The sequence below is a fragment of the Cetorhinus maximus genome, chromosome 5 (assembly GCF_964194155.1).
Source record: "Cetorhinus maximus chromosome 5, sCetMax3.hap1.1, whole genome shotgun sequence".
NCBI lineage: Eukaryota > Metazoa > Chordata > Chondrichthyes > Lamniformes > Cetorhinidae > Cetorhinus > Cetorhinus maximus.
The window spans coordinates 35,819,013-35,842,270 of NC_135883.1; the positions used below are offsets into that span (position 1 = coordinate 35,819,013).

General features: G+C 44.2%; 1 protein-coding gene and 3 non-coding genes across 4 annotated transcripts; all 4 read left to right on the top strand.

Annotated features, from left to right (window-relative positions):
- Window positions 1–4,625: 4,625 nt before the first annotated feature.
- tomm20a (translocase of outer mitochondrial membrane 20) lies at window positions 4,626–23,258 on the top strand. The gene is made up of 5 exons (XM_078541722.1): window positions 4,626–4,882; window positions 7,434–7,480; window positions 9,931–10,012; window positions 15,142–15,284; window positions 22,711–23,258. Exons 1-5 carry the CDS (start codon window positions 4,762–4,764, stop codon window positions 22,753–22,755), a joined length of 438 nt encoding a protein of 145 aa, XP_078397848.1. The 5' UTR covers window positions 4,626–4,761; the 3' UTR covers window positions 22,756–23,258.
- Window positions 5,645–5,780, top strand: LOC144681180 (small nucleolar RNA SNORA14). Its single transcript, XR_013576711.1, has one exon. It is a non-coding gene; the product is annotated as a small nucleolar RNA SNORA14 (small nucleolar RNA).
- Window positions 7,648–7,783, top strand: LOC144681181 (small nucleolar RNA SNORA14). Its single transcript, XR_013576712.1, has one exon. It is a non-coding gene; the product is annotated as a small nucleolar RNA SNORA14 (small nucleolar RNA).
- On the top strand, window positions 19,600–19,735 carry LOC144681182 (small nucleolar RNA SNORA14). The gene has a single exon (XR_013576713.1). It is a non-coding gene; the product is annotated as a small nucleolar RNA SNORA14 (small nucleolar RNA).

Here is a 23,258-nt window from a genome sequence, read left to right on the forward strand (position 1 = left end):
ACTGCTGGAAACACTCAGGTCAGGCAGCACCTATAGAAAGAAAAACTGAGTTAACCTCAACAAAAACACTTTGAAAATGTTTTTAACGCCTGGGGTTTAGAGAGAGACAGTGCAACACTTCAATAAATAAATCCAGACTTGTATTTAAACATTTTGTTCATTTAACAAGGACAGCTATCAGTGGTAAATATAAATAAGATTGTGGAGCTTTTATTCTCAAATGAATAACTGATAAAATGTTTAAGTGGGATTGAATAAGTCATCGACTGTCGCTAAGGTGGTACTCGCACTAGGAAGTCGTGAATTCAAGCCACACTTTAGAAACTTGAGCATAATTTAGGGTTATGCAGCCAGTGCAGTATTGTGCTGTCAGAGGTGCCGTCTTGTCAACAAGACATTAAACCAAAGCCCCTTCTACCTGTCAACTAGATATAAAAGATCCTGTGGCACTATTGGAAGAAGAACTGGATGACTTGGCCAATATTTTTCTCTCAATCAACATTGCTAACAAGATATTATCTAGTCATTATCACATTGCTATTTATGGGAGTTTCCTGTGCACAAATTCGCTGCTGAGTTTGCTCCGTTATAACAATGACTAGACTGAGAAAAAAAGCCTTATTAGCTGTAAAGCGCTTTGGGGACTGAGGTCATGAAGGGACCGATACATAGAATGTACAGCTAAGAATCAAGTCATTTTGCCTAACTATTCCATACCAGTGTTTGTTTCATACACAATCCTCCTCCCACTCCTCTCCATTTAACCCTATCAGCATAACTACTACTTTTCTCCCTCGTGTTTATCTGTTCCACGTTCTAACTACTCTCAAGGTAAAGAGGTTTCTTCTGAATTCCTTTTGGATTTATTGGTGACTATCTTATATTTATGCCCAGAGTCTTGATCTCCTCACAAGTGGAAACATCTCTTTGTCCATTCAATCAAACCTCTGTATAATTTTACAGATGATTTTGTCCCTCAGCCTTCTCCTTTTGTAGAGAAAAGAGCTCCAGTTTATTCAATCTTTCCTGATGGGAATTATCTCTTAGTTCTGATATCTTTGTAAAAAATTTTTTGCACCTTCTCCAGTGCTTCTGTATCCTTTTATAACACGGAGACCAGAGCTGTACTGTAATCCAGAAGTGTGGTATAACTATGCTTCTCTACAAATTTAACTTAATTTCCCTGTTTTTTCAACTCTATTCCTCTATAAATGAACCCCAGCGTTTTGTTTGGTTTTTCGTTCGCTGGACATATTCTACCTACCTTTTTAAATATAGGAATCATATTAGCTTCCCACAATTCCTCTGACACACTTCGATTTTTCTACTGAATTTTCATATCTCTGTAATAGTGCCTCTGCCATCTCTTCCCTAACTTTTAATGTACGTTGGTTGCAATCCATCCAGATCAGAGGTTTTATCTTAAGTTTGATTAGTTTATTTATCAATTCTCTATAGCCTTCAAAATGCCTTTATATATTTTTGATCTCATCTTTTAAAATCATGCCCAACTTGTTATTTTTTTATATTAAACGCCATCAAATTAACTGCAATATTTCTGCCATTTTGCTGTCATTACATGTTCCGTTAACCTAGTGGCCCTGTTTTTTCCTGATTCTTTCTTTCTTTTGGTAATTGTGTTTATAAAATACTTGCAGAATATTTATTTTTATATTTATTTAAAATGTAATTTTATTCTGCTTTGCTTTTGTAAATTTTTTGATTTCTTTCCTAACCACTTTGTATTGACTTTTGTCAGCCCCTCCTTTGTTGTCAGTGCTTACTGTATATTTTTTTTAGTTTCAATTTGACCCTTATCTCTTTATTCAACTATGGTGTTTCATTATTGGCTGGTTCTTGCTTTTAAGTGGAATGTATTTCTCATTGATCACTGCCCTAAATTCTATATGTGTATATATATATATATGCAAGCCTATTTTTCCTGCCTGCAATCTGTCCCACAGAGTCTCGATCTGTCATCAACCCTGTCTTCTTGGCACCACCTTGAGACCCTTCCTGATTTATCATATATGAAATATGAGGAAGATATATATCTTGTTTCTCCTGGTTGTAAATCTCAGAGACCGCTTCCTGCAGATGAATACTGTATCACTGCAGCTTCTCGTCATTTCCTTCTTTCACCTCTTATTTGTTAGCAAGGTATGTATGTATTAGGCTCTAGCTAGCATTTATGTCCACCCAGTCAAGCTAAAGACCTCTTTCCATTGTCTCCTAACTCTCTACTGTTTAACAATCCCCCTCCTTTATATCCCTGCCTCATTAGTCATACGACCCAATGGACTCAATTATTATTTTCCATATATAGAGTCTTGTACTGAGGGTGACCAGATTTTCAAAAGTGAAAACCACAACTCCCTCACACAAGCAGATTTCCCTTTGTAGCTCCTCAGATGCAGCAACTTCTCCATTTTTATCATTGTACTACCAAAATCAAGAAGTGGCTAGGGTTGCCAATTGTGATTAAATGGATCCCTGGAGATTTCATCACTTGACTTGCCCCAAGCTCCAGCCATTAGTCAGCCAACACACCCATCTGTGTAACACATACTGCCTTCCTATGCCAATTTGGAAAGCAAAAAGACTCATAATCCAATTGGAAGATGCTCGACTGTCAGCCAAACAGCCTTTTTTCCCATTTAATCTGGTAAAGAGAAATATTCAAAGAGGATTGGAAAAAAGCATTTTTTAATGCCCCTATGATATCGCCCCAGGGTTGCACATGGCAGTGTCCTGGAGATTGATCTTCAATTCCTGGAGACTACAGGCCAATCCTGGAGTGTGGGCAACCCTGGAAGTGGCCGTTAATCGGTACATTTTCTTCTTTCAAAGCCGATTTCCCCCACCAGATGCTGAGGAAAACATGCTCTGCAAATGTAAACAACTTGGACAAGTGCCTCCTGCCTTCCTGAAGTCCATTTTCTGCCTGCTTCACCCAAAGTGCTTTCTGCGCTTTATCTGCGGGGCAAAGTGGGTTGGTGGACACAAACTGCGCTGATCCTGAGGCAAAGCAGCAAACTGCGGCGACTGTGGGGCAAAGTGGACAGATCTAGGACCCGTGCATAAACATAAATTCAATTTGAACTCGTTCCGCTCCTGCAGAATAAATGGGAAAATTAAAAACTGGGACATTTGAACCATTTTGTGGAAATTGTCGGGACACCCGGATGTTTAATGAAAATCCAGGTTGTCTGGTCACCCTACTTGTGCCCTGCTAAGACCCTCTGCACGTAGGCCTTTTCCACTTCCCTTTTTAACATAAGGGGTTAGACCATATGGCTCCTTGAGCCTGCTCTGCCATTCATTATGATCATGATCTTCAGCCTCAATGCCGCTTTCCTGCCCACTCCCATATACCTTGATTCCCTGAGAGACCAAAAATCTCCATAAGAGCATAACATTCTCGCATCCTGTTTTGCTGCCCACTCTGCACCTTGTGATCCTAGTCATTCCTGTTCAGTGGTCACATGCTCTAACGGTTGGTTGCCTAATTTAGCAATTTGTTACGCACAATATCAGTTTCAACTACAGCTTGAAAATTTAAGTTAGTCATCAATCATCGCTTCTCTAAAACACCATCCTGCCTGAACAGTGGGTTTTTAAAATTATCTTGTTCAGGCATGCAATTTACTTTTTAAATTTACTCCACACTACTGCATTTCTAAAATGACTTGAACTACTGCATCTTTAACATTTACTCAATACTGCTATATCAAAGACAGGATTTTGTGAATAAAAAGATTATTTGTAAGTGAAATAATTCATGATAATCTTACAACGAGAAGACTGATTGTATGCTGCAAACTTTAAGCTGTGGAAATTCAAATTTTCAAGTGTTAGACCAGTGATGGGTTGGAAAATAAAAGCAGATCACTTTTGGTCAGGAATTCAAGACAAAAGAATAATTATACAAATGAGCAATCCAATTAACCCCACATGCCTGCTCTGTTCCCATTGCCCTGTATTTTTTTTTTCCTTTTCAAGTATTTATACAAATCCCTTTTGAAAGGGACAATGGAATCCGCTTCCACACCTGTTCAGTTTATTCCAGCTTAAACACAAACGTTTGCTGTGTAAAAGTGTGATGCCCAGAATTGATCACAATACTCCCAGCTGAGGCTTAAAGCCTCTCCTTAAACCAGCTTATATTTCACCCCTCTCCTAACTTCACTTAGTTCTGTTGAAGGGTCATGAGGACTCGAAACGTCAACTCTTTTCTTCTCCGCCGATGCTGCCAGACCTGCTGAGTTTTTCCAGGTAATTCTATTTTTGTTTTGGATTTCCAGCATCCGCAGTAGTTTTTTGTTTTTATCTCTGAGGCTTAAAGGTTTGATTTCCTTGCTTCCTAACAGCTTTCTCAATCTCCAACCCTGGCACCTTGTTTAATATACACTCCATTTTATTGTGCTGCATCCCACCCCTGGAATTTGCCTGGTGTACCTGAGTGCACGACAAGGCTTTAATTGCTCATTATTTATCTTTTTTTGTTTTGTTTTTTTTGGTGTGAATTGGCCTAGCTGGGATCCACAGGTGCTGCCCATGCGGCTGAGCTGGAGTCAGGCAGTGGCGGGGACACCTGTCGCAGGGTGATGACGTGAGGGCCCGCCGGGAAGGGGGTCCTTTTCTGCCTCGGCGAAGGAGAGTGGGCTGAGGGTCATGGTGACGGGCGGCAGCGCCTGAAGCCCAATTGTCGCCTCTCCCCGTGTGTGTGTGTCTGAGAGAGGGAGCTCCCTGCCGAGGATCATGGCGGGGAAGACGGGCGCCATCGCGGCCGGGCTGTGCGGGGCGCTCTTCATCGGATACTGCATCTACTTCGACCGCAAGCGGCGGAGCGACCCCGACTTCAAGACCCGGCTGAGGGAGAGTGAGTGAGGAGCGGGGGCTCGGGGCCGGGGGTGGGGTGGGGTCAGTGAGCGGAGAGAATCTCAGGTACCCGCCCGGGGCCGAGCCCAGCGCCTCCCCCGGTCCTTTCCCGCCGGCCCACGTGTTCACCTCCCAGTCACTGGGACCGGAGCCCATCCCCCCACCATCGATCCCCCATCCGGTCACCCACCCCCACCCCGTCCCATCCGATCCCCGACCCCCTCCCATCCCACCCCATCCAATCCCCCACCACACCCCGTCGATACCCCCCTGCCCCCGTCGATCCCGCACACCACCCCCCCCCCCCCCGTCGATTCCCCTCCCTGTCGATTCCCCCCCCCGTCGATCCCCCACCCCCACATGAGATTCCCCATCTCCGATCCCCCATCTCTCCCGATCCCCCATCTGCTTCCCCCCCCCCCGCCACGCCAATCCCCCATCTCTTCCCCGACTCCCCATTCCCCCTTATCCCTGGATTCCTGCTGCCAGATTCCACTGGGCAACTGCCCCGGACCCCATTCACCACACCTGAGAGCTACCATTAAACTCACTCAGTGACCCTGTTTCAATGAGCCACTATCACACCTTCCAATCTCCCTCTATACTTGGCAGGAAGGAGAAAGTGGTGATTCACCAGAGCAATGCAAGTCGTCCCCTTTTCCAGTCCTACGTGCTGGCACTGGGTGGGCGCGTGCAGGGAGAGCTGTGGGTGGACATGCGGTGGAGCTATAGGTGGAGATATGCTGCCTGTCCATTACCAGAGCTGCATTCTCTTAAACCTCCTGGTTGTTTTGTATCACGACGACCAGAACAAGAAGGAATGCTAAATGAAAGCTCCAGAGAATTCCAAAGTGCTGAGCTTCACTTGTGCTTTTCACTATTTCACCTCTCTGACATCTCTGTAAAGGAGCAGTGAGCTGTCAGTGGACATTTCTGTAAGTTTGGGGAGGTGCGAGGTTGAGTTTGCTGGAGCTTGTTCCCCTTTTCAGTGCCAAAATTGGGAGGTAATTAGTGAGTGGAATAATGGTGAGGTTATCAGTGCTTACTGTTATTAAAGAATACATTGGATAATGACTTGCAGCAACCGCATATGTGCAGTTGAACATGGAAGTCAGCTAGTTACTGTCTGACTTGCTCTGTTCCTCCAGAAGCTTCACTATAACAGCATCTTGCTGAGAGAGTGGGAGTTGACATGTGAAGTTGCATTATTAACCTGATACCTGCTAAACATGTCAGAAAAGTGTGGAGTCTCGTTTCTTTGGATTTTCATTTTTGGAGATTCAAAAACTGCAAATACATATTGTAATCTCATCTGTCTCTCGATTCCAACTTCCCTGTCTTTCGGCACGATTTTATATTGCATCAAATATTCTGACCTATACTTGTTGGTTTGGACTCTGCCTCCGTGAGGATTCTTTAATCTGGTTGGTTAAGGAGGCACAGGTCCCAGATTGCCTAGTGAGGGTGTCATGCTGAAATGGCTCTCTACTCATTGCAGGTTTTAGTACAAAATCTCCTAGAGAATCCATGTGTCAGTGCAATGAATGACTGTAGTTTGTCTAGTGCTGATGGCAAAGTCCAGGCCATTAGAAACACCACAGAACCTGTGGGAAAAGTGTCTGCCGATGGTTGTGGTCTGCACTGTGCAAGATGTTGCACTCAAGTGAGTGACCCAGAAAAGGTTCAACACCCCAGCACCAGTTGCCCCCCTCCCCACCGCCTTCCCTGAAACCCACAGCCCTTACTTCCACCTGGTAACTGAACTCCTCCATACTGACCCCCAAACCACCAACCAGTCAGGACTGACAAGGGAGCTCAGTGCAGCTGAAATTCCTCCCTGAGCATGCCCAATGTGGTTTCCAGGTTGGATAAGTGTAATTGGCGGGGGGCATATTAGCCCGAATATATTGTCTGCCTCGCATCACAAGCAAAGAATGCCAGCTTGCCTTGAGCTACTGGCTGGTGACTGAGTGGAGAATTCAGGAGAGTAAAGCCATATCGATGACCTGAGCACATGGCCATGGTATGTAGTCATTAGGAGTAGGAAATAGTGTTTCATTCACAGATCTGCTCTCACTGCCTTGTGTCTGCAACCAGTGTCATTCTCAAGAAACTGTTTACACTGGCAGGACAGTCAGTAACCAGAGCACACAGCTTTAAAATAATTGCAAAGAAGCCAGGGTGGCAATTGGGAGGTTTTTTTTAATTATGCAGTAAGTAGTAATCTGGAATGCTCTGTCTGGAAGCCTGGTGAAAGCAGATTGAATAATAACTTTCAAAAAGGAATTTGATTAAATACTAAGAGGGGATAAAATCATATGGAGCTGTAAAAAAAGAGCAGGAGGAGTGTGTCTAATCTGATAACTCTTTCAAAGAACCAGCATGGGCACAGTGGGCCGAATGGCCACCTTTTGTGCCGTTAAGGTTCTCTAACTGTGACTGACTTTGTCACTCTGCTCCACCAGACAGGCAGTGCATGTTAAACCTGCTCAGTGACCCAGTATTAATGAGCCTCCATCTCACATCTTCCAACTTCCCTCTGTACTTTACAGGAAGGAGGAGGCAGAGACTCGCCAGAGAAAAGGCTGGACTCTCTCGGGTAAGTGTTCATGGACCGACTGCAAAGTTGTGAGCTGTGATTTTTAAAATCCAGAACACTGGAGAAGGAGGTATTGTTTGTGATCCCATTGGAGTACCAGTCGCTGCCCATTCCAGTCCTGTGGGGTGGGGAGTGGCTGGGGATGTGCTGCCTGCCCATTACCAGAGCTGCATTCTTTTAAACCCCCTGGTGGTTTTGTATCACAACGACCAGGACAAAAAGGAATGCTAAATGAAAGCTCCAGAGAATTCCAAAGTGCTAAGCTTCACTTGTGCTTTTCACTATTTCACCACTCTGACATCTCAAAAGGAGCACTGAGCTGGAGGGGCCCAGGTCTGCGTCAGATGTGGGGAGAGGTCAGTGAGGAGGGTTTGTGGAGGGCTCCTATCTGGGTGGGCTGTGGAGAGGAGCAGTGGAGGGGTGCCAGTCTGGGACAGGTGTGGAGATGAGCGGTTGGGGGGTACCAGTCTGGGTCGTGTGTGGAGATGAGCAGTACCCGTCTGGGTCGGGTGTGGAGAGGAGCGGTGGGGGGTACCAGTCTGGGTCAGGTGTGGAGATGAGCGGTACCAGTCTGGGTCAGGTGTGGAGATGAGCGGTACCAGTCTGGGTCGGGTGTGGAGATGAGCGGTACCAGTCTGGGTCGGGTGTGGAGAGGAGCGGTACCAGTCTGGGTCGGGTGTGGAGATGAGCAGTACCAGTCTGGGTCGGGTGTGGAGATGAGCAGTATCAGTCTGGGTCGGGTGTGGAGAGGAGCGGTACCAGTCTGGGTCAGGTGTGGAGAAGAGCGGTACCAGTCTGGGTCGTGTGTGGAGAGGAGCGGTGGGGGGTTACCAGCCTGGGTCAGTTGTGGAGATGAGCAGTGGAGGGGTACCGGTCTGGGTCGGATGTGGAGAGGAGCGGTACCAGTCTCAATCGGGTGTGGAAATAGGCAGTGGAGGGGTACCAGCCTGGGTCGGGTGTGGAGTGGAGCGGTGGAGGGGTACCAGCCTGGGTCGGGTGTGGAGAGGAGCGGTGGAGGGGTACCAGCCTGGGTCTGGTGTGGAGAGGAGCGGTGGAGCAGTACCAGTCTGGGTAGGGAAGGGGAGGTGAAGGGTCGTGGAGTGGTTCAGGTCTGAGTTGGGTGTCTTTAGCGATCTGGATCAGGGATGGTGAAGATTCAGGGAAGAGGTTCCAGTTTGGATCGGGGTCAGTTCATGTTGGGAAGTAGGTGCGATTGTACCTCTTTTTATTTCTTCTCCCCAGCTCTCACCAATGATTCCTTCCTACTATTTTATTTCCAGTAGATGTCCAGTCCCAGAGTAGGACTCCTTTATCCAATCAAAGTGTAAGGTAAAGGCAGGGCTGCTCCACTCTCATGATCTTTCTTTATACCAGCCTAGACTATCAAGCTTGTATTTACCAAATTAGTTAATTTAAGGGGAGGTGGTGGCGTAGTGGTAATCCAGATGCCCAGGCTAATCCTCTGAGGACATGGGTTCAAATCCCACCATGGCAGCTGGTGGAATTTCAGTTCGGTTAATTAAACCTGGAATTGAAAACTAGTCTCGGTGATGGTGACCATGAAACTATCGATTGTCATAAAAACCCATCTGGTTCTTTAATGTTCTTTGGGGAGGGAAATCTGCCATCTTTACCCAGTCTGGCCTACAAGTGATTCCAGACCCACAGCAATCTGGTTGACTCTTAACTTCCCTCTGAAATGGCTGAGCAAGTCACTCAGTTCAAGGACAATTATGGGTGGGCAACCAATGCTGGCCTTGCCAGTGATGTCCACATCCTGTGAAAGAGTAAATAAATATGGTTTGGTACTGATAATGAAATGCAAGAGCCTTTGTGGGCTTTTCCAGCACCCAGGGCTTTGTGACCAAACCTTGTGTTATGAACCATTGATAGTTGAGGTCAGAGACAGAGAGGCCCCAATAAAATGTATTCCGAAACAATGACTTTCCTCAGTGAGTGTCCATCTCGAGCTGGAGATCTCAGTCCTTCGGGGGATGGGGAACTGGGTGTCCAAATGCATTGTTCCCACCAAGCCATGGCCACCTGTTCCTCTAAACCCTGCTTCAACTTTATCTTTGCCACTCCTCGCTCCCGCCCCCCCCCCGCCACCATCTCATCAGACTGCAGTATAGCTGGTGAGGAATAACAAAGCTCTTAATAACAAGGGAAATTACTTCACTCAAAGGGTTGTGAATCTTTGGAATTCTCTGCCCCAGAGGGTTGTGGATGTTCCATCATTCATTACATTTAAGGTTGGGATAGACAGATCTCTGGGGTCTTGGGTAATTCGGGGATCCAGGGAGTGGGCGGCAAAATGGAGTTGAAGCCCAAGATCAGCCATGATCGTTTTGGATGGCGGAGCAGGTGCGATGGGCTGTGTGGTCTACTCCTGCTCCTATTTCTTATGTTCTTTTCTCATGTAAGCTATTTGCTCCCTCCTTGCTCTGTAGCTCCCAGACTTGAAAGATGCAGAAGCTGTGCAGAAGTTTTTTCTGGAAGAGATCCAACTAGGTGAAGAGTTGTTGGCACAAGGTCAGTACTTTCAAAGTGTCCGTTGCTATAATATAAAAAACAAACGGTGCTGTCCTTTCCCTTCTTTAGTGCACATGGCTCAAAAGCACTGGGTTCGGGAGTAAATCAGTTGCTACTGGATCAGCAATCCAGAGAACACAAGTTTAAATCATGCTGTCACAGTTTGAAAATTTTAATTCAGTTGTTTCAAATTTAGGAATAAAAAGCTAGTCTCAGTAAAAGTGGACTCAAAGCTGTCTGCTTGTCATTTACAAACCCAGCTAGTTCACTCAGATCCCTTTCAGGAAGGAAACTTGCTGTTCTTACCTGGTCAGGGCCTACATATGTGACTGCAGCGCCATACCATCGCGGTTGACTGAAGTAGGCCCGCCAAGCTAGTCTGCTCTATCAGATCACTGGTAGAGGTTCAAGAAGAAGGCCCAAGACCAGCTTCTTGAGCAGCTACGGATGTGTGCAATGAATACTGGCCTTGCATGCACTCAGAATTAACTGAAAGATAGTTTAAAAAGCTTTTGGCCTTTAGTTCTTCTATGACTGGACCAACAATGAAGGGATTGCTGAGTTTTCAGACACTAGTCTCATCGTACAAGTCACTGTGAGCCGTGGCTCAGTTGGTAGCATTCCACCTCTGATAGCCTGAGTCAGAAAGTTGTAGGTTCAAGTGTCCACCCCAGGACTTGGGCACAAAAAATCAGGGCTCACACTCCCAATGCAGTGCTGACAGAGTACTAAACCAACTGAGGTGTCTTTTGGATGAGATGTTAAAGGTGGCTCAGGTGGATATAAAGATCCCGTGGCGCTGTTTCAAAGAAGAGCGGAGGTGTCCTGACCAATAATTCTCCCTCAATCAGCATCTCAGTAACAGATTATCTGGTCATTATCATATTGTTGTTTTGTGGGAATTTATTAAATGTAGATTGGCTGCTGCATTTCCTACATTACAATGTTGACCATAAGTGAAAAGTACTTCATTAACTGTAAGGTGCTTCAAGATGTCCAGTGGTCTTGGAAAGCGTTATATGGATGCAAGGCTTTTCTTCCTTCCTTGGTTTTGTTCATCTTGATTTTAATCGCTCCAGCACTGGCAGCTATGCCTTCAATTACCTAGGCCCGAATTCTAGAATTCCTTCTGAACTCTCTTCCTTCATCAAGATGCTCTGATCCAGCTTTTGGTCATCAGTACTTTTACATGATTTGGAATGCCAGTTTTATCTGGAGCACTCCTGTGAAGTGTCTTCAGACACTTTGTTATGTCACACGTTCTATATAAATGCAAGATGTTGTTAGTCATGCTGCTCGTTGTATTATTTGCCTCCGTTTGGTGCCATTTATCATGCCTTTGTCCTAAGCTGCTTGATCTGTGCATCATGAGTATAGGAAAGAACTTGCTCTGATGTAACCCCTCACAACCTCCTGACATCTCAAGGTGCTTTACAGCCATTGAACTTCTGTTCTGAAGTGTTGAAATGTGGGAAATAAAAGGATGTCTGTTCTTTTTGTGAATTGAATCTGGGGGTGTTAATGCTGCTGGCAAGGCTGGCATTTATTGCCCATCCTCCTGTCTCAGCCACTGTGACCTTCTTAACCATACTCTGTTTCCCAAGCTGCAACCCCTGGTCCATCTGAATTTGCTGAGTTCTTTAAAAAACAAGCCAATGGTAACCCATGATAATAATAGTGGTGGGGGAGGGGGGTGTTAAAATGCTGCAGTTACAGAGCAGAATTGTATCGAAATTTCCAACATAGGAAAAACAGCCATTTGGCTCGACCAGTCTGTGCTGGTGTTTGTTCTGCACACGAACAGTATGTTGTTCCCTTGTGTCTGTCCTGTTTATATCCCTATCCTTTAGCCATCTTTCTACCCTGTCCTTAAATATTGATATGACCTCTGCTTCAATCAGTGCATTCCACAGGCTACCAATGTTCTGTAATTTTTTTAAAAATTACATAGGATATACAGCACAGAAACAGGCTGTTCTGCCCAACCAGTCTTTATGATGTTTATGATCCACTTGAGCCTCCTCCCATCTTTCTTCATCTAAATCCACTATGATAACCCTCTTTCTTTCATATACTTGTCTAGCTTTCCCTTAAATACATCTATGCTATTCTCCTCTTCCACTCCCTGTGGTAGTGAATTCCACATTCTCATCACTCTGGGTAAGAAGTTTCTTTTGAATTCCCTTTTGGATTTCTTGGTGACTACCTTATGTAGGTGGCCTTAAGTTGTTCTTTTCCTCACAAGAGGAAGCATTCTCTGTCTCCACTCTATCAAAAATCTTTCACTCTGTGATTTTTAAAGACGTCTATTAGGTCACCCCTTGCCTTTTTTCAAGAGACAAGACCCAGACTGACAATCCTTTCCTGATATGTATACCACACATTTCTGGTATCATCCTTGTAAATCTTCTCTGCACCTTCTCCAGTGCCTCTACATCCTTTTTATAATGTGATGACCAGATGAGCATGCAGTACTCTTTGTGTGGTCTAGCCAAGGTTTGATACAGGTGTAGCAAAACCTCCCTACTTTCCAATTCTATCCCTCTAGAAATAGAACTTTGTTCTTCTTCTGCACTACCATAAATCTTTTACATTTAATCTATAAGCCTTCAATCTAAACAAGTCAACCACAGGAAACAGTCTGTCTCTATCTATACTGTCCCATCCTCTTGTAATTTTAAATACCATGTCAAATCACCCAGAATTGCCTGATAAGAATAGCCTTGATTGTTCATGTCTTTTTGTAACCCTCATACCAGGCTGTGCAACCCCTTGAGCCTGTTCCACTCTTCAGTTAGATCATGGCTGATCTGTAACTTGATTCCTTTTACCTGCCTTGGTTTCATGTCCCTCAATAACCCTTAACCCAGTAACATCTCACTGATCCCAGTGAATCCATGCAACGCCCTCTCAGTGGCCTGGAGATCCTTCCTATAATGTGGAGTCCAGTGTTGTAAATTTGGCTTTGCTCTGACAGTTAGGCAAAAAGCATGGAGTTTTGAAAGCCAGCTTGTTATTGCTGAGGCTTCTCTTGAGACATTGTGAGTGAAGGAGATTGATCACTCAAATGATCCAAAGCAAGGGAACAGAGCAGATTGAACATGGTTCAGGGTTGCAATGTGGCATCAGATTACAGCAGTGAGTACACTTCAAAGCATATTTCATTAGGACATGGAACTCATCACCACAAGGGGAAGCTAGATAAGTACACAGGGTGAAAGGAGTAGAAGGATATAGCAGTAGGGTGGAAGGGAGTTTGTGTGGAGTATAAACACCAGTATAGACAAATTGATCTATGACTACGTCCTAGGCAGTAAATTGTTAGCTGTAAATTGGGATGACCTGAGGTTGTGAAAGGTGCTATATCAATCTAAGATTTTTATATTAAAATGTTCAGTTTCAGGCATTACTGTCTATCAGGGTTCCAGCTGGTATTGAGGTACAGGTTCCTTTTGGAGGGTTTGGATAGAAACACATTTGTTGGATATCAGCTCAGTGTATATGTACTGTCGAGTGAGTGGGTGTTCACAGTGAGGATGGGGAGTTGATCAGCAGCACTTTCCACTGTTGGCAGGTCATGACATTGTGCGACAGCAACGCAATAAAGATTTGGCTTCTGCACCTAGTCATTGACTAAACCCCTGAGCACAGGCACAGTAAGTATATTGGCCGGGACCTTCCAGGTGCAAATTGTGCTCAAAATTGTGCTAGTTTTGTGAACTCTTTTCTCTCCCTCAAATTTCTGTTTAAACTCATTTGAATATCACCTAACGTAATGACTAACATGAACCAGCACAACAGAGTGTGCTTTGGAAGGTAATTTTTTGTTTTTGAAAAAAAAATGTTTTAAAAGCTATTCCATCATTAACTTGGTGCAGCTTTATTAAATAGCTGAAAATTGGTTTATCACAAAAGAAGCATTTTCAATCAGTGTATCTTCCACTAACCTGACTTCAAGTAACTGAAAATGACTTTTAAAAAAATCTTTCGAGAACTATTTCCAAGTTCTTATACAGTAGCTAGTTTAAGTAAATGCAAAAAAAATTCAAAACTTTTTATAACATTCCTTTAGCTCTCCTTGCTATTTGAAAGAAAAGTTTAATTTTAAGAAACCCCTTGAAGGCGTGTAAGCAGGCTCAGTTAGCGGAACTTCACAGTGATGATTAGTTTGAACTGGGGATGTGGACAGTTTTGTGGGGAGACCAGCTTCTTGCACTGTTACTTTAATGAACCTAAAAGATCATGGAAACTCAAGGCGCACTTGAAGCTTTGCAATCCCATGACCTGGTTTGACTGATTGTGGGTGAATTATGCTGGAAAAGCCCAACGCACCTGAGCGGAAGCCCCTGCCCTTTCTTTGTCAGTGTGGTGGGTTCGGACCCTGCTTTTTATTTTCAAGGTTCTATGCGGACGTGTGTCTCATTATTAGTCCTGCCACATTTCTGAAAGGTGATACCAAATAACATTAATTTGCATTTCTGAAGAAAGACTTGCATTTCTGTTTTGCCTTTCGGACCACAGGACGGTCTAAAGCACTCACAACCGAGGAAGTAGTCTTGAAGAGTAGACACCATTATACAGTAGGAACCGTGGCAGCCAATTTGCACAGCAAGATCCCACAAACAGCAATGAGAAAATGAACTGATAACTCTGTTTCTGTTTTGTTAGCTGAAATAGTGCCATAGGATCTTATATCAGCCCTGGACTAGGAGTGTCAGCCTGGATTATCTATTCAAGTCACTGAAGTGTGATTTGAAATCTTAAATCTTCTGATTTAGAAATGAGAGTGCTACCCTCCAAACCAAGACTGTGATGCCTTGAATGTAGGAAAGTCCCAGGGAGTTTAACAGGAGTGTAACCACCGAACCCCACGAGATATTATTGCAGGTGATCGAAGGTTTGGTCAAAGAGGTTGGTTTTAAGGAGTGTCTTAAAGGAGAGAGTGATTGGGGGTGGGATTTGGGGTGAGAATTTCAGAGCTTGGGGCCTAGACAACTGAAGACATGGCTGTCACTCGTGTGACAAGGGGAGTGGGGGCTGACCAAGAGGCCAAAGTCAGAGGAACATGGAGTTGTGACTCTCCCTGCCCCTCGCTCTGTGGAAGTTAAGTGACTGTCTTGTTTCTTTAGGTGACTATGAGAAGGGTGTGGAGCACCTGACAAATGCTATCGCCGTGTGTGGACAACCTCAGCAGCTTCTACAGGTGCTGCAGCAGACCCTGCCTCCGCCTGTCTTCCAGATGCTCCTGACCAAACTGCCAACTATCAGCCAGGTATGGGGTGACCAGTTAGAGTGGGACAGGGGTGGGGTGGGGAGGAGGGTTGGTTGAACTCCCTCTGTGTCCTGCAAAGCGAGAGGACTGTTTTTGGTGGTTATCCTGAAGATGGTGAACAAATGAACAAGGAGCAGGAGTAGGCCATTTGGCTCCTCGAGCTTGCTCTGCCATTTAATAAGATAATGACTGATCTCATAGTAACCTCAAACCTGCATCCCCACCTACCCCCGATAACCTATCACCCCCTTGCTTACCAAGAATCTATCCATCTGTGCCTTAAAAATATTCAAAGACTCTGCTCCCACTGTTTTTTCAGGAAGAGAGTTCCAAAGACTCATGACCCTCTGAGAGACAAAATTTCACCTCATCTCTGTTTAAATGGACAACCCATTATTTTTAAACTGGCCCCTAGTTCTAGATTCTCCCAAAAGAGGAAACATCCTCTCCATATCCACCCTGTCAAGACCCCGCAAGATCTTATATGTTTCAATAAAGTCACCTTTTATTCTTCTAAACTCCAGCGGATATAAGCCTGGTCTGTCCAACCTTCCCTCATAAGGCAAGCCACCCATTCCAGGTATTAGTCCAGTAAACCTTCTCTGAACTGTTTCCAACGCATTTACATCCTTCCTTAAATAAGGTAACCAATATTGTACACAGTACTCCTGATGTGGTCTCGCTAGTGCTGTGTATAACTGAAGCATAACCTCCCTACTTTTATATTCAGTTCCCATCGCAGTAAATGATAACATTCTATTAGCTTTCCTAATTACTTGCTGTACCTGCATACTAGCTTTTTACGATTCATGCACTAAGACACCCAGATCCCTCTGCATCTCAGAGCTCTGCAAACTCTCACCATTTAGATAATATGCTTCTCTTTTATTTTTGCTGCCAAAATGGACAATTTCACATTTTCCCACATTATATTCCATTTGCCAGATCTTTACCCACTCATTTAACCTACCTATATCTTTTAATAGCCTCCTTATGCCCTCTTTACAACTTACTTTCCTACCTATTGTGTCATCAGCAAATTTGGCAACCAGCCCGTTCATCCAAATCATTAATATAAATTGTAAACAGTTGAGGTCCCAGCATTGATCCCTGTGGCACACCAGTTGTTACATCCTGACAACCTGAAAAAGACCCATTTATGCCCACCCTCTGCTTCCTGTTAGCCAGCCGATCTTCCATCCATGCCAATCTTCTATCCCTATCAATATGTTACCCCCTATACCATGAGCTTTTATTTTCTGCAATAACCTTTGATGTGGCACTTTATCAAATGCCTTCTGGAAACCTAAGTGCAGTACATCTACTGGTTCCCCTCTATCCACAACACATGTTACTTCGTCAAAGAACTTCAATAAGTTGGTTAAACGTGATTCCCTTTTCACAAAACCATGTTGACTCTGCCTGATTACCTTGAACTTATCCAAGTGCCCTGCTAAAATTTCTTTAAGAATAGCTTCTAACATTTTCCCTATGACAGATGTTAAGCTAACTGGCCGGTAGTTTCCCATTTCATGTCTCCCTCCCTTTTTGAATAATGGAGTTACATTTGCTATATTCTAATCTAATGGGATCTTCCCCAAATCTAGGGAGTTTTGGAAAATTGAAACCAACGTATCAATTATCTCACCAGACACTTCGTTTAAGGCCCTAGGATGAAGTCCACCAGGACCTGGGCACTTGTCAACCTGCAGCTCCAACAATTTACTCAGTACCACTTCTCTGGTGCTTGTAATTTTCCTGAGTTCCTCCCTCTCTTCCATTTCCTGATTTATATCTGCTTCTGGAATGTTACTTGTATGCTCTATAGTGAAGACTGATGCAAAATACCTGTTCAATTCATTTGCAATTTCCTTGTTTTCCATTATCAATTCTCCAGACTCACTTTCTATAGGACCAATGCTCACTTTGTTAACTCATTTCTTTCTAAAATATTTATAGAGACTCTTACAATCTGTTTTTATGGGCAGAATTTTCCCCCCGTCAGGGGGGTTGTGCGGGAGTGGGCGCGAAACCGATCGGCGCCCCCGATCGGGTGCGCACTGTCAATGGCATGCACATGAAAGAGCGCAGAAATCTCCCTGAGGCACCTCTGTGCCTCGAGATTAGTTAAAGTTTTTAGAAGCTAAATAAAGGAAAGAAAATATTTTAAGACATGTCCCCTCATGTGACACTGTCACATGAGCTGGGACATGTCAAGGAACATTAATGATAAACTTAATTTATAAAAACTTCATGAAACCTCATCCTGCCCGTGGATGAGGTTTCATGATAAATGCAAAGGCTGCCTGGGCTCTTCACCGGCCCATCAACCTTAAGGTTGGACGGGCAGCACATTACCAAAAATTCTGCCCTATATTTCTGGCTAGCTTTCTTTCGTACTCTAATTTGTCCCTCCTTTTTATCTTTTAGTCATCCTTTGTTCCTTATATTCTGTCCAATCTCTTGGCCTTCCATCTATCTTTGCACAATTATATACTTTTTCTTTAAGTTTCATACTATCTTTAACCTTTCTAGTTAACCAAGGATGGTGTGTCTGACTCTTGGACTTTATCTTGCTCGTTAGAATGTATCTACTCTGTCTATTCCAAAATATCCCCTTTTTTTGGCCACTGCATCTCTGTTGACCTATCCCTTAACCTAATTTGCCAATTCACCAGCCAGCTCTGCTTTCATGCCCTCATAATTGCTTTTAATTAAGTTTAAAAGCATAGTCTCAGACCCACTCCTCTGCCCCTCAAACAAAATGTAAATTTTAAGCATATTATCATCGCTGCTACTTAGGGCCGCCCTCACTATGAGATCATTAACTAACCCCATCTTGTTGCACAATACCAGGTCTAGTATAGCCTGCCCTCTGGTTGGCTCCAGAACATGCTGTTCTCAGAAACTATCCCAAAAACATTCAATGAACTCCTCATCTAGGCTACCTTTGCCTATCTGACTTTTCCAGTCTATATGTAGATTAAAATCTCCCATGATTATCGCTGTGCCTTTCTAACAAGCTCCCATTATTTCTTCCTTTATGCTCCATCCTACCATGTGGTTACTACTGGGGCCTGTACACAATTCCCACAAGTGACTTCTTGCTTTTACTATTTCTCATCCCTACCCAAACCGTTTCCACATCCTGGTTTCCTGAACTTAGGTCATCCCCCCCTATTGACCAGAGGTGTTATACTAACTACTGGAGGGTGTGCAGAATTCAGCTTCAGCTACCCCTTTCAGTCTATGCTGGCTGTGTTGATAGCAATGTTAACCCGTGGGCCCATGTTGGATCCTTCGCAGTGGGGATGGGGTCTGCTGGCGTTTGTGATGAGCTGCACCAGTGTCCTTGCCATTTGCTTGTTTGTGGAGGTTTGTGTAAAATCTCAAGACATGTATCACATGAGTGGAATCCTGTAATGACGGAATCTAGGAGATGGACTGAGATTCCTGCAGCACAGAAGGTGGTCATTCAGTCCATCGTGCCAGTGCTGACTCGTAAATAGATCTATCCAAGCAGTCTCACTCCCCCTACTGTCTCCCCATAGCCCTGAAAATTTGCTCCTAGAAATAGTCAGCCAATTCTCTTTGTAATGTCACTATTGAATCTGCTTTCGTAACACCTTGAGTGCATTCAGATTATAACAGTTTGCTGTGTTTGAAAAATAATTCTCCTCATTTCCCTCTACTTTTGCCAATCATGTTAAATCTGTGCCCTCATGTTACCAACCCCACCAACAGTGAATGCAGTTTCTCTTTATTTACTCTATCAAAACTCTCTCAATATCTTCTGTAAATATTACACTAGTAAATAAAGTGGTTAGGGGCAGAGGATTAATGAGAGGTGGTGAGGGCACGAGGCGGTGCACTGGTATGATGCCAGGTCACAGTCATGGTGAGGAAGGAACCATTCAGAATCTGGTGGTGTGAACAGTGCCCTATTAAAGTCTCGGTTGGTCAAAGATTACTTGTCCACAGTCCTAGGTTTGCCAGTCCTGAATGAACTGTGTTCACTCTGTCACGTGCAAGTCCCTGCTGAGTGTGGAGGAACTGTGGGTGGGGATGTGCTGAGTGTGGAGGAGCTGTGGGTGGGGATGTGCTGGGTGCAGGAGAGCTGTGGGTAGGGATGTGCTGGGTGCGGGGGAGCTGTGGGTGGGGATGTGCTGGGTGCGGGGGAGCTGTGGGTGGGGATGTGCTGGGTGCGGGGGGAGCTGTGGGTGGGGATGTGCTGGGTGCGGGGGAGCTGTGGGTGGGGATGTGCTCGGTGCGGGGGAGCTGTGAGTGGGGATGTGTTGCCTGCCCATTACCAGAGCTGCATTCTCTCAAACCCCCTGGTTATTTAGTATCACAACGACCAGGACAAGAAGGAATGCTAAATGAAAGCTCCAGAGAATTCCAAAGTGCTAAGCTTCACTTGTGCTTTTCACTATTTCACTACTCTGACACCTCTGTAAAGGAGCAGTGAGCTGTCAATGGACGTTTCCATAGGCCAGATTTCTGGGCACAGTGGTAGGATAGGTCTGGGTCAGGTGTTTGGGCCGGATTAGGGAGGGGTGATCTAGCAAAGGGATGGTTTTGGGGTGGCCTAAGGTGGAGTAGGGGCCAGGGTCAGGGGAGGCCTGTGCCAGTGTTTAAGTTCCACACTAAACTGAAGGAGAGATTGTGGGAGAAGGCTGATTATACCCACTCGATATCTTCTGATGAAAGTTTTACCCTGGCAAATAGAACTGATGTAGAACTAGTATGTATATCGATGTGAATATTGTGAGGAAGAGGAGTCTGTCCATAAGGTGAGGGCAATTTGAGTGATAACAGAGGAAGGCTCTATCATTACCTCATCAGGATTTCACACTGCCCCGTAATAGGGTAGAAGTGAACAGACCTTTGGCTTTGGAATAGAAAGATGTGTTGAGTTTTTTAATTGGGGAAACTTCTAAGACACAGTCATCTCCACTCATTAACTGTAGGTACATTTCTATACATAAAAATATACGAATTAGGAGCAGGAGTAGACTATTTGGCCCCTCGAGCCTGCTCTGTCATTCGATAAGATCATGGCCAACTGATTATAGCCTCGACTCACATTCCGCCTACCCCCGATAACCTTTGACTCCCTCGTTAGTCAAGAATCTATCTACCTCTGCTTTACAAATATTCAATGACCCTGCCTCCACTGCTCTCTGGGGAAGAGAGTTTCAAAGACTCACGACCCTCAGAGAAAAAAAATTCTCCTCACCCCCATCTTAAATAGGAGACCCCCTAATTTTAATCTGTGTCCCCTAGTTCTAGTCTCTTCCACAAGAGGAAACATCCTCTCAGCATCCACCCTGTCAAGTCCCCTCAGGGTCTTATATGTTTCAATAAGATCACACCTCATTCTCCTTAAACTTCAATGGATACAGGCCCAACCTGTCCAACCTTTCCTCATAAGATAATCCCTTCATCCCAGGTATCAGTCAAGTGAGCCTTCTCTGACCTGCTAACACAATTATGTCCTTTCTTAAATAAGTAAACCAAAACTATATATAGTACTCCAGATGTGGTCTCAGCAATACTCTGCACAACTGTAGCAAAACATCTCTACTTATATATTCCGTTCCCCTTGCAAAAAACGACAACATTTCATTTGCCTTCCTAATCGCTTGCTGCACATGCACACTAACTTTTTGTGATTGATGTACCAGGGCACCAAGATCCCTCAGAGTTCTGCAATCTTTCTCTGTTTAAATAATATGCTTTTTTTTTATTCTTCCTGCCAAAGTGGACAAATTAACATTTTCCCACATTGTCCCCCACCTGCTGGATTTTTGCCCACTGACTTAACCTATCCATATTCCTTTTCAGACTCCTAATTTCCTCTTCACAAGTTACTTTCTTACTTAACTTTGTGTCATTAGCAAGTTTAGCAACCATACATTTGGTCTTGTCATCCAAGTCATTGATATAAATTGTAAATAGTTGAGACCCCAGCACCGATCCCTGTGGCACTCCACTCGTCACATCTTGCCAACCTGAAAGTGACCCATTTATGCCTACTCTGTTTCTTGTTAACCAATCCTCTATCCATGCTAATATGTTACCCCCTTCACCATGAGCTCTTAATTTGTGTAGTAACCTTTGATGTGATACCTTGAAAAAAATGCCTTCTGGAAATTTAATTACATCACGTCCACAGATTCCCCTTTATCCATGTTGCTTGTTACTTCCTCAAAGAACTCTAATGGATTAGTTAAACACAATTCCCCTTTCACAAAACCATGTTGACTCTGCCTGATTTTGATTTTCTAAGTGCTCTTCTGTAATCTCCTTAATAATATTTTAGCATTTTCCCTATTACAGATGTTAGGCTAACTGGCCTGTAATTTCCTACATTCTGTCTCCCTCCTTTCTTGAATAGAGAAGTTACATTCACTACTTTCCAATTTATTGGGACCTTTCCAGAATCTTGGGAATTTTGGAAAATCACAACCGATGCACTATTATCTCACCAGCCACTTTTTTTAAGGCCCTAGGATACAAGCATATGAATTAGGAGCAGGAGTCGGCCATTTGGTCCCTTGAGCCTGCTCCACCATTCAATAAAACCATGGCTGACCTGATTGTGGCCTCAACACCACTCTCCTGCCTTCCCCCATACCCTTTGGATGAAGTGAATCAGGACCTGAGGACTTGGCAGCTTTTAGTTTGAATAATTTTCTTCGCATCCTTTCCCTGGTGATTGTAATTGTTTGAAGCTCCTCCCTCCCTTTGACCACCTGATTCACAATTATTTCTGGGGTGTTATTTGTATCCTCCACAGTGAAGACACACAGAATCTCTGTTCAATTCAACAGCCATTTCTTTATTTCCCATTATTAATTCCCTATTCTCACCCTCTGGAGGACCAACACTCGTTTTACTTAATCTTTTCCTCTTTAAATAGCTGCAGAAACTCTTACTATCTGTTGTTATATTTCCAGCTAGATTTCTCTCATACTCTAATTCCTCCCTCATTGTTCATTTGCTGTTTTTTTAATATTCTATCCTGCCTTCTGACCCGCCACTAATCTTCACAGAATTGTATGCTTTCTTTCAATTTGATACTATCTTTAACTTCATTAGTTAGCCATGGATGATGTGTCCTAACTCTGGAGTTTTTGTTTCTCACTGGAATGTACCTTTGCTGAGTGCCTTAGCACCTCTCCTCATCTCAGGACGTTCTAAAGTGCTTTACAGCCAATGAAGTACTTGGTTCAAAGTGTAGTCATTGTTGTAATGCAGGAAATGCAGCCAATTTGTCCACAGCAAGCTCCCAGAAACAGCAATGGGATAGCTGCTAGATAAACTGGAAGGGAGGTTAGACGATGGTGGGGGTGGCAGGAAGAGTACAAAACGTAGCCGGCGAGTAGAGATTGCTAACTACTGTCTTGTCTTCCCTCTGCAGAGGATTGTGACTGCACAGACCCTAGTCGAAGATGATGTGGAGTGAAGTGAGTTTCCTGCGACAGTTGGAAGTTGGAGCAGTCACACCCCCCCAAACACACACACACACACACACACACACACCCCCTCTGCGCTCTCTCTCTCTCTCTCTCTCTCTCTCATTGTATATATTTAGCATAAAGTGGACTCTAAATTGAAATCGGGAAGTATAAATTCAAATGTTGTCGTCTTCACCACTATAGGTTCCGGTTGCGTCACTTTATTTATTGCACCAGTCTGTTGGCTGTATTTGAATACTAATTCACTGGGTATCGTGTTGCAGTTATACTGCTGAATGTCATTTGGTTCTCGGCTTGACTATGTCAGAGATGTTGTCCTGTACAGGCACGGAATATATTATGGTTGACAGAAGAAGAATCCATTCCTTGCACACCTGGAACTTGCTGCCAAGCAATTCTCCAACTCCCCCCACCCCCCCCAGATCCACAGCTGCTTGATTGAAATGAATGCTGTTAATCTTGAGATTTTTAATAAATTTATTAAATCAAA